Source organism: Sorex araneus, chromosome 1 (genome assembly GCF_027595985.1).
Source record: "Sorex araneus isolate mSorAra2 chromosome 1, mSorAra2.pri, whole genome shotgun sequence".
NCBI lineage: Eukaryota > Metazoa > Chordata > Mammalia > Eulipotyphla > Soricidae > Sorex > Sorex araneus.
The window spans coordinates 407,619,626-407,630,971 of NC_073302.1; the positions used below are offsets into that span (position 1 = coordinate 407,619,626).

An 11,346-nucleotide genomic window follows, 5' to 3' on the forward strand; every position below is an offset into this window, starting at 1 on the left:
GGTGTGCAAGGCTTACTCTGAGTTCTGTGCTCATGGATCACCCCTGGTGGGTTTGCAGGATCTTATGTGGTAAATGAGCAGTTTAAGAATAGATGCTATATGTCATTTTAAGAATAGGATGCTACACATCAATATGTAAAAACACTTTTGTTTCACTAGGAGGTTTCAGAGATTCTCAAACTTTTTTGGCCTTCTGTTCCCTTTGCAAAAAAAAAAAAAAAAAAACAAAAACCTACTCAGTGACCCCTGGAATTCCACTCTAAGCAACACACAGAACTCTTCCTAAGCAACAAAGCAGCCATCAATTGCACCTGAGACTCCCACTGCCCCCAGTGCCCAGTGAAGACGGTACTGCCTACTTTGGGAAACATGCATTATGCTGTGAACAGCTAACTTTATGTATAATTTGGTTTAGTTGTAAAAAGTTCCTACTCAAACCATAACTTTAACATTTATTTACAATATAGTAACTTCATATGTTGAGAAATGGTTTTCTATAATGTTGACATTTTCTTCAGATAGTCGATTTTCCTGTTTTAGCTGCCTTATTAGAGCTTCTAAAGATTTTAATCTTCCTAGAGTTTGCTGCTCTTGGAGCTCAAGAAGATTTATCTTTGAATGCAGTTTAGAAAGTTTCTGCCAAAGATGCTCCTTATTTATGTCTTTTCTGCAATAAGAATGTTCAATTTGTAAAACTTCTGTCTTGTAGTCTATGTCCTCACATGCGGAGTCTTCACTGTCTGTGTCTTCCATTTCCATAGTTTCTTTTGGGGAAGGCACAACAGAGTTAATTGTTGGTTCTGAATTTTCTGTGGGTATAAAAATCACAATGAAAGAGTCTTTATTCGTATTTAACTCTTCAACAGTTTGAGTAATTGTGCTGATTAAGAATGGATTATCCTGTGCTGACTTAATTTCCATGAAACTATTTGTAAAATTTGAATTAGAAAGATGATTAGTAGTTATTTCAACAACTTCTTGAGTTTCCAGTGGCTGTTGAATATCTTCTAAATTTGAAGTTGTCAAAGTAATAGTCGTAGAATTTAGATTCTCAAAAGATGTGTGAAAACTATCTTTACCAATGTCTTGCTTATTTGATGTTTCCATGACAGAATCTGGCTTTCTGGTATCTTGTTCAACTAGAGTTAATAGATTATTTTGTATACTTCCTGATTTTTGAGGTGGTGGCTTCACCAAAAAAGATGCATCATTTAATTTTGCAGCTTCAGGAGGAATACCTGTGTTACCTGTTTTTTTCTTTGGCTCATCTGATGCAAAGGATTCCTCAGACTTGGCTCTTAGGCATATTTCTTTCTCATTTTCCAACTTTTCCCTTGGAGATCTTCCTGAAGGGTCTTTCTCCTAGAAAATATTAGTTTTAAATTCTAAAAAAGATGTTCATACAAGGGATGGAAATACTATACAGAGGGTAAGACTATGCCTGATTCCAGTTTGACTACCAGCACTGCATATAGTTCCCTAAGTACTGCTAAGACTGATTCCTGAGCACAACATTAGGAGTAAGCCCCAAACACTGGTGGGTGTGGTTCCCTCCCCCCAACACACACACAAAAAAGAAAATATCTCACTAGACCTATTATGAGTTATTGCTCATTGTATACATTTTTAAAGAAATATACTGGTAAAACAAATTTTAAAATAAACGTTCTATGCTTTTTACAAATATTTTCTTTTGAGGGGGTTGAGGAAGTCTGGGTGCCCTAAAGGGAACTGTGCAAGGGCCAGAGGATGCAATGATGCTCAGGCCCTGAAATGCAGGGGATGGTTACTAGGGCCTTCCTGAGTCTACAGGACAACATCCAGCAATGCTTGGGGATCATGTGGTATCAGGAATGGAACTGTGGTCAGGCACATGTTAGGCATGCTCCCTAACTGCTGTACTATCTCTTGACTCCTGATGCATCTTTTCGAAAAGGCATTAAGTATACTCAATATGTAACATTTGAATGTTACATATTCAATATGTAACAATATGAAACATTTCAGATAAAAAGACCAATAAAATATTATAAAATTAATTAAATAAAGCAACAATTTAGATATGCTATCATTTTCTTTTTTTAAGACATGCTTTTTCAATACCTGGCATTTTATATGGTCCCTTGAGCACCACCAAGAGTGGTTACTCAGTGCAGAGTCAGATGTATTCCCAAAACAAAAAGATATCCTTACAACAGTTAAAAAAAATTTTTATTACATTTTAGTAAATAAAAATTGTTTTTTCTTTTTCTCAGTTTTTTTCCCCATGTATCTTCCCCTTCACTCCCAACACCTGATGACCTATCTACCACCCTACTCAACATTATGGCCCTCTCCCCGCTGCTCCCTTCTTCCAATACCTGGTTGTCCTCAGGCAAAGAAAATATTGTTGGAACTGCAGTTTGTTTCAGATATCGAATACCCCATCTAATATCAAGAGAATCAGGAGTGAAATGGTCACTGCAAAGGAACTGGTATTTACTCGGAACCCAGGAATCACGTTTCATATTCCTTAACCATTTTTTAAGTCTTTCTTTGTCATGGAGAGGAAACCTACAAAAAAAAAAAATTTTCCTGTATGTTAACAATTTTGTCACATTTCAGGTCTACACACATGCAATTTACCTTTCAAGTGCACAACCTGGCCCAGCCCAAGCATTATTGTATCGCCTTGCCCAGGAATTGAACCATCAGGCATACAGGTCTGATATCTGTATATCCTGGAGTGGTCCCTCGGGTCCTCAGCACCAAACTTAGGTCACCCTTCTCCTTAAATAATAGGAATGCAGGAATCTGGGTATGTAGATCAGTGGCAAGAGCACACACTTTACATGCTTGAGACCTAGAGTTCAATCCATCCCTGCACTGTCACAAGTGTGCAACCTTCTACACATTATAACCGATTACATGTGCGTGTTGCCACCAGGTATGCAACCTCAGGACATGGAACAGCAAGAAGAGAAGGGGTGGTGGTGGTAAAGAATCAATTACCAACAAAAGTAAATTAAAGAATGTTTTAGCCTGGTGTTAGGCGATCCCCAAGCCACGGTGCCACAAAGTTGGGCAATATGGGACAAAATGAAATTCAATATGATCCTTTGCTGCAGATCTGCTCAGAAGCCGACGCATTCACATATCAGCACCTGCAACTAATTGCACAGAGACTGGATATCCCAACAGACGGCCCCAAACATCCCTTTGCGTTTTGTGGATGGCCTTCAAGGCAGCCAATCCAGTAAATCTTGTCATGGAGTTTGAATCTGAAGATTGACAACCACCCATTAGTTACAACAGGTGACAGAAACAGCTGAGTCATTCATTAGCTAGGAACAGAGCTCTTCATCTCAAGTAAAAGCGCTTTACAAAAATCACACGAGAAAATGAGACGTAAAGGTAACCAGTGAATCAGTTGTTACAAACAAAAGGAAAAAAGGGTAACATAAAAGTTGTTAAAAACAAGAGAAAAAAGGGGGTAGCATACTCTAAATGAGCTGATTCTCACATGTATGAAGTGCCGTAATGCTCCCTCGACTAGGAATTAGTGGATGCGCACAGCTCCCTTTAGACAAGCAACCTCAGTGCCCTGATGTTTCTTTTTTGAAATACAACTTTTTGTGTGTGTCCGTGTGTGGGGGGAGAGGGGTTCCTGTGTGTGTGTATGTGTGTGTGTGTGTGTGTGTGTGAGTGTGTGTGTGAGTGAGTGAGCGAGCACCGTAGGGGGCTCCAGGGGAGTTGTTGGGCGACACTGGGCGGTGCTTAGGGCTTACTCCTCGCTCTGCTCAGTGTCCAGGACTTATTTCTGGCGGGGCTCGGAGGTCCCATGTGGCGCTGGGGACCACACGCGGGTCGTCAGCATCTCTCGGGTTCGGAGTTTTATTGCAGACCATTCCATTCGGGAAGGGAGAGCCAGGGCAGTTATCGCCCAGCCCCGCTCTCCTGCCCTCCGGAGTCAAACATCCCCGACCCCCCTCCCCCGCCCCGCAACCCTCGGCCTCGCCAGGGGTCCCCAGGATTCCGTGGCACTGGAAGAAGCACCCGCACTTGTCCCGCGCACCCGCAGCCGGGGCCGGTGGGCTGCGAGTTCCGGCTCCACCTCGCCAGCCCGACTGTCCCCCAGACTCAACGGGAGGTGCGGAGCGCGGGCTGAGAAGGCGGGGTCCGGCCTGGGCTCCCCGACACCGCGGACTACGGAGAGGGGGGCGGGCATCGCTCCCTGAAACAGGGGTAAGTGGAGTTAAGTGCTTTGGTGGCGGTGGTGATGGTGGTGGTGGTTGGGGGGTCCGAGAACCACCGAAAAGGGGACGGAGTTCGGCGATCCAGGACAGCGACACGGGAGGACCTGTCGGCAATGCCGAAAGAACCCCAAAACCCACAAAAAGTTGAGGGGGGCGGAAAGCACAGCACGCGAACCCTCGGCGTATTAGCTGGCTTCACGCGCCTGCGAGCACACTCTGACACCGATGTCACCGACAGTCCCACAGGTGGCCTGACGCGAGCCTTCAACGCCCTCCTCCCGCCCGGTCCGCGCACTCGTCCGGGGAACGGAGCGCCGAACCTGACAGCGCGGACCGGGACACAGCCCGCAGCCCCCGCCCGTCACACGCCCACAAGGACCGACGCGCTCTTTCTGAAGTGACAACTCACGGGTAAAAACTCAGCTTCCGGTCGGTATTGTTCCGTCCTCGACGGTTCTTGCAACTCACCGCCGCGCAATAGCGGGGCATAGCTCAGGGGCGGGCCCGGGAGACCCGCTTGAAGGGGGCGCGGGCCGAGCTCCCGCCGGCCCGAGCGCTCCGCGCCTGCGCCAACGAAGACCGCGGGGCGGGGAAAAGACGCCTCCACCTTCCACTCACTTCCGCCCTCTTCCACTCACTTCCGCCCCTGCGGCCCGGCCTACCTCCTCTGCCGAGGCTGGCAGCCGGAAGTGACGCCGGGGCGGAGAGGCAACAACAGTTTTCCACGTGCGCGTAGCGCGCCAGGATCACGTGGGGGAGACGAGCGCCAATCGGGGAGCGTTTCGTGTAGGTCTCCTTTAGAGGTGGCCGCGCCAGCCACAGCCTGCGGCCAGTAGAGCGCGGGCTGAGGGGGCCGAGGGAGCGGGGCGGCGGCGGCGGCGGCGGGAGCAGGTCGGCTGCGCGCGCGGGCGGTGGACTGGAGGCGGTGAGGTGCGTGGCGGGCCCAAGGCCGGGGGAGAGGGACCGGTGCCTGAGCGGCTTCTCCGGGGCGCCGCCGCCCTGTGGAGAAGCCGTAGCTGCGGGCGGGCGCCGCGCAGGGCTGGGTGTTGGGAGCGTCCATCTCGGCCGCTCTTTGTGGCCTCGGCGTCCGACGCGGCGGTCCCCCTCCACAGAGGCGCGCCCGGCCGGGGACTTGTTTAGTAAGGGCCGGAGGACAGGCCGTGGCCGAGTGCCCGAAGCCTGTGTCGCGGGGGCCGTGGCGCCGACGTCCTCGGGCGTGGGACAACGCCTCTCGTCCGTTGGCGTCGGGGCGTAGACGGGGGGGGGGGGGGTGCTGAGGGGCTGGCCTGTCCCCCAGGGCGCGTCGAGCGCGGGGACGGAGCCGCGGAGGGACGTTGAAGCCGGCCATCAGCCCGTCCAGCCGGACACTGGCCTCGGGAAGCCCCGGTGACCCCCCGGGGCGCGGGTATGTGCGACTCTGGAAACTCTCGGGGAAGCCGGGCTCCGCCACCTGCTAATTGCGCCCCAAGAGGCTGCGGGTGATGCTGCGGGCCGTTGCCACAAACCCGCGCGTCTTTCGTCAGCCCCGGGAGGTCCCCCGCGGTCGTTGGCGCTCTCTGGGGTGCGGGGGGCCGCCCGCGGCCGGACCCGGGAAGCCGGTCCCGGGCAGAGCGCTGAGTCGCGCAGAGACGGCGGCCGCCGCCCAGGAGGGTTGTGGTCACTTACTTGGCTCGAGCGCCGCCGGGGGAAGTTGGGTTTTCCTCTCCTGCCTGCCGAAACTCTGGATTCGGATCCCGAATCTTGGACCACCTCCGCCCCACGCCTTTCAAGCCGAGGTGGAGAGGGAAATCGGGGCATGTTTGAGGGGCGGGCGTGTCTTAGAGTCTAGAAATGTCACCTTGTTAATGAAATGTCTTGTCCGGATTACTAGGATCATCGCAGGTCCCAGTTTGCAGCCCTGGGTGGTGTCCCCCAGGTTGCAAAGCAACTAGAGTTAAAAAGGCGTGGAGACTTTAAGGGCTCTTAACCTGGGTGACTTTCCTTATCTGTGAAGTGCAAAAAAATTTTTTTTGTCTCCCTTCAAGTATGAATTCCTGAACGTTAATATCCTTGAAAATAATTGGAATTTTCTCTGTTTTATAATAATGGTCGCATATAAGCTTTTCTTATCAGTCGGTGTAGATCGGGCACTGAATGTGTTTGTGTCTACTCTGTAGATAAGGGAAAAGTGTTGATGGAAAGGCAAAAGCCCAGAAGGATTTTTCACAGACTGAATTTAATTATACCAGCTCTCAAAGTTCTGAGCAATTTAAGACCAACCCCAATTAGGGGTGAGATGTGTATATGTGATGAAATAACGTGGAAACAATGACGAGAACCTTACCTTTTTGCTGTTACTGATAAGTATATCTTATATTCTTAAGTTTGGGTTTCTTTTAAGACAACATGTCAAGATTAGCTACATGGGTAAATATTGTCTCTCTCCTTTTTTTTTTTTTTAGGACATTAGGATGGCTACTCCCCAGTCAGTTTTTATCTTCGCGATCTGCATTTTAATGATAACAGAATTAATTTTGGCCTCAAAAAGTTACTATGATATCTTAGGTGTGCCAAAATCAGCATCAGAGCGTCAAATTAAGAAGGCCTTTCATAAATTGGCTATGAAGTACCATCCTGACAAAAATAAGAGCCCTGATGCTGAAGCAAAATTCAGAGAGATTGCAGAAGGTGAGTCAATGATTATATCTGAGGTCTCCTGGGTTTTAGCTAAGTGTAAGGAGAATGATACCTATGAAGTGTGTATTTGAAGATTTTGTGGTGACTGGAGGAGGAGTGGATCTGTATTTAAATATAGTGAGACTTTTTTTTCTGAGAGTCTTAGCTTACATGCTTTGATTTCTCAATGGATGGATGCATGCATGCTAGTATATATTTTCTTAGCATATAGATCTAAAAAAGTTGAAAATCTATTGTTTTTATTCTCTCATTTATAAAATCACTTATCATTTAAAAGTCAAATGGAATTTTAGGCAATACCAAAACTTTGAGGTAACTTAAAAAGCAAACTTACATATACTTAGAAATGTTTTTCTAAGTATAAAGATTAAATACAAAAATCACTGTATCACTGTCATCCCATTGCTTATCAATTTGCTCCAGTGGGCACCAATAACGTCTCCATTGTGAGACTTGTTACTGTTTTTGGCATATCAAATACGCACGGGTAGCCTGCCAGATGTTAAGTATAAATATTAAAATAGAATATAAAATCACTGAGTTTTATCTGTCTCATTTGATCTACACTCTTAAAGCTACAATTGTTTTTAAGGAAAAGTATGAAACATATTTTGACTTAAGATTTAAATGCTAATGCAGATTTTGCCTCCTGAGCATTCATTAATTAATGGTGGGTAGAAATAACTTTATAGAGTTGGCATTAAATATTAACCTTGGGGCTGGAGAGATAGCACAACGGGTAGGGCGTTTGCCTTGCACGCGGCCAACCCGGGTTCAAATCCCAGCATCCCATATGGTCCCCTGAGCACGGCCAAGGGTAATTCCTGAGTGCAAAGCCAGGAGTAACCCCTGTGCATCGCCAGGTGTGACCCAAAAAGCAAAAATAAATAAATAAATAAATAAATAAATAAATAAATAAATATTAACCTTAACTTAAGGAAGTGGAAAATTCTATAAGGAATAATTTTCTAATTATCACCCATTTTGTATTGATACAGCATTCAAATATAGCAGATATTTTTTGGGCATTTACTAGGGTCAGGGATTGGGTTAACTGGTAGTAATATGGAGAGAACAAGACAAAGCCTTTTGTAATTTCCATTTTAACTATTCTTCTGTTTGTATTGTTTTAGTTTTACCCGTAGAGAGTTGAATTCTCTTCTTTGAAAAAGTTTATATATAAGCTTCATTGTTTTGGTTATTAAAGTACTTTTATTTTTTATTTCAGCTTATGAAACACTCTCCGATGCCAGTAGTCGAAAGGAATATGATACACTTGGACATAGTACTTTTACTAATGGCCGAGGACAAAGAGGTAGTGGAAGTTCTTTTGAGCAGTCATTTAACTTCAATTTTGATGACTTATTTAAAGACTTTGATATTTTTGGACAAAACCAAAACACTCGTTCCAAGAAGAATTTTGAAAATCACTTCCAGACACACCAGGATGGTTCCAATAGACAAAGGCATCATTTTCAGGACTTTTCTTTTGGAGGCGGACTGTTTGATGATATGTTTGAAGATATGGAGAAAATGTTTTCTTTTAATGGCTTTGACAACGCCAATCGGCACACAGTACAGACTGAAAATAGATTCCATGGATCTAGCAAGCACTGTAGGACTGTCACTCAAAGAATAGGAAATATGGTTACTACATACACTGAATGTTCAGGACAGTAGTTTGGTGGGTTTTGGTTAATAAACCAACTAGTTGATTCTTCCTTAATAACTTTGATGCAAAACAGTTTTCTGTGAACTATTTTGACAAGAACATGATTTCATGTAACTTGATAAAAACTATGAGATCTTTTTAAATTGTTTTTGAAAAATTTAGCAACATTCAGCTAGTAGAGAAATTGCTATTCATTTCCTTGATTAGGAAAGGTCCTTTTGTAAAAAGATCACGTAATTTGGCCTGGTCTTTTTCCCCCATCTTGCCCTTAGGCTTTTTTGACATGACCAGTTTTATTATAACCAAGGAAAAATTGAGTTTGCCTGATGTTTAAAGATTAGACCTCAAAGGTTATGGTAAATGAATGATTTTTTTGCAGTGAAACTTTGCTAATTTAAAATTGCATGCTCTGTGGCATCTTTGATTTAGCAACATGGGTTGTTAATGTATGTGAAACTAATTGAATTGTTCAGCAACTGGATAGCAGTATCTAGGGTAATTTCCCCTGAACACATTAGAAAGGCTTGGTTTACTATTCACCACAGAACTATGCCTTTCTGTGTTTTAGAATTGGGATAAAGGAAATGATTGTGATGCTCATAATCATTTAGGCCAAAGGGAAACTGAAAATTTATAAAGCTATTGCCAAGAAATTGTTACATGTTTGTTCCCTGGCTAATGATTTTATAGTGTTGAAATCATAGCTACTTTACATACCTTTTCACATTTCTTTCTTGGTTCATGCCTTAGGTCTTAATATGGACTTAACGTATTTTTTTTTGAGTGTGGTTTCTTTCTTTGCACTCACTTTATCTAGAGATTGACTAATACCTCATTCTGTTTGTGAAAACAGCCAGTAATTTCTGTGCAACCGTATTATGTGCAATATTTTTAAATCCTAAAAATGTGTGCTTTTGTTTTCAAATATTCTTATTTCTATAGTTCTGCACTTTTCCATTTTATACTCCATATTGAGTATTAATCCTATGGATACATATTAAAACTAGTAAATGTCTCATACAATATGTGTGAGAAATACAATATTTACAATATGATGTGTACTGTGTTTTATTGTTAAAAGTTTATTCTGGGGGTCCTGGAGAAAGGGCTGGTGTGTATACTTTGCATGTTAGTTCAATCCTTTAGTTCAATCCTTGTCACTACGTGGTCTGGGAGCACTGTAGGGTGAGTACTATTTTGATCCATTCATGAGCAAGAATTCCTTTCCCAGAATTCAAAATAAAAATGACTTAATTGGGACAGGAGAGATAGTAAAGCAGATAGGACCCTTGCCTTACTGGCTTCTGACCCAGCTTTAAGCCCTGGCATGCCATATGGTCCCCTGAGCCTACCAGAAATGATTCCTGAGGGCAGAGCTAGGAGTAAACCCCGAGTACAGCAAAGTGTATTCCCCCAAGTCATAAATGATGTAATCTTTTTTGAACTAATTTCCTTGACTTTGTGTTTTCTAAATTAACTGTGTCTTGAGTTGGAGGCTATAGAACATTTAAGCACAGGATTCTTTTTGTGCTACAGAATTAGTATAAATAGCTTCTGATTATTGGGGTGTTTCATTCTTTTGTCATTGCTGTTTTGGGATCACATCCTGCAGGCTAAACAGCTTACTCCTGGCTCTATGCTCAGAGATCCCTTATAGCAGGCTTGGAGACTATGAGGTGGGACACAGGTCAGCTGTGTCGAAGGCAAACACCCTACTTGCTGTAATGTCCTGTAGGCTCCCCGTAGAGTTGATTTTAGGCAGTTAATATACTGTGCGTTTCATATTCATGTTCTGAAATTAGTTACATGAGAATTCAGATTGCTCAAAGTCAAAAATTTGAACATTCCTGGGCAATTTTAATTTTTTGAAGTGGATTTTTGTTTAGCAATTAACATATGTAGAAAATGACTGTTCCCAAGCAGAATAGGGAAGAAATTGGTATCAGCAATTTTTTTAGAGACTAGCAAAATTTCTCAAGTTTTTCCATATCACAAATTGAATATAATTTTTGATTGTTTTTTGGTCTCTTTTGGTTCCAATGATAAAAAATATAAAAGTGAAGTCATGAAAAGTACTGAAAAACAATAACCAGCAGTTGTGAGACTCTTAAAAGCTATAAAGCAGAGGCCATTGGGTTTGGAGACTAAAGAAAAAAAAGGACACAGCTAAGGTGTATTGAAGAAGCAATAAAGGTCAGATTGGTGAGTGGGGAAAGTAAAGAGCAAGAATGAGCCGAATTAATCATGTTAATTTATTAATGAATTGCACTGGGAACCCCGAGCTTTCATCTATCCTCTGTAGTAAGTTGTTTTTGACAGGAAAAGCTTTTTCTTCAGGGCAAGGACTAATAACATTGAAAGATCCCCAATTGAGGAGCCAATGAAGAAAATAGAAATAAAGTAAATTTTCACTTGGGAGTGGGAAAGAATGCTGGTTATTAACTCCATTCCCAGAACTCAGCCTCTTTGCTAGGGGATGTGTGGGTACCAATAGTGTCTGCATTTTGATCACATACTCACTTGCTGGTACTTGGTTGAAATACCATTACAACTTAACACGGACCCCTCACTTAAAAGTAGATGTCACACAGACACACTTGGTGATGAAACTGCTTTTCTCGGCCATTTGCATTTTGATGTAGTTCTTCATTAACAGGTGTCCAAGCAATGTCAGAGACATTTAAGAAAAATTAATGGTAGAGAAACTTCAACAAAACACCTTTGAAAGGTAGTTCAGGGGACTGGAAGATAATTAAGAATTAA

At 43.7% G+C, this 11,346-nt stretch overlaps 2 protein-coding genes across 3 annotated transcripts; one reads left to right on the plus strand and one right to left on the minus strand.

The window, feature by feature from the left end:
• Nucleotides 1-222: 222 nt before the first annotated feature.
• On the minus strand, nucleotides 223-4,791 carry THAP5 (THAP domain containing 5). Of its 2 annotated transcripts, none has more exons than XM_055124071.1 (3): nucleotides 4,645-4,791; nucleotides 2,361-2,427; nucleotides 223-1,362 (listed from the first exon to the last, which is right to left on the minus strand). In XM_055124071.1, the coding sequence occupies exons 1-3, from the start codon at nucleotides 4,722-4,724 to the stop codon at nucleotides 457-459; spliced, it is 1,053 nt and encodes a 350-aa protein (XP_054980046.1). In that variant the 5' UTR covers nucleotides 4,725-4,791; the 3' UTR covers nucleotides 223-456. The 2 variants fall into 2 exon arrangements, with proteins under 2 accessions (XP_054980046.1, XP_004602149.2); XM_004602092.2 differs by having other exon boundaries at nucleotides 2,361-2,553.
• A 235-nt stretch (nucleotides 4,792-5,026) lies between these two features.
• Nucleotides 5,027-9,635, plus strand: DNAJB9 (DnaJ heat shock protein family (Hsp40) member B9). Its single transcript, XM_055136809.1, has 3 exons — nucleotides 5,027-5,165; nucleotides 6,677-6,902; nucleotides 8,140-9,635. The coding sequence occupies exons 2-3, from the start codon at nucleotides 6,686-6,688 to the stop codon at nucleotides 8,589-8,591; spliced, it is 669 nt and encodes a 222-aa protein (XP_054992784.1). The 5' UTR covers nucleotides 5,027-5,165; nucleotides 6,677-6,685; the 3' UTR covers nucleotides 8,592-9,635.
• Nucleotides 9,636-11,346: the final 1,711 nt, after the last annotated feature.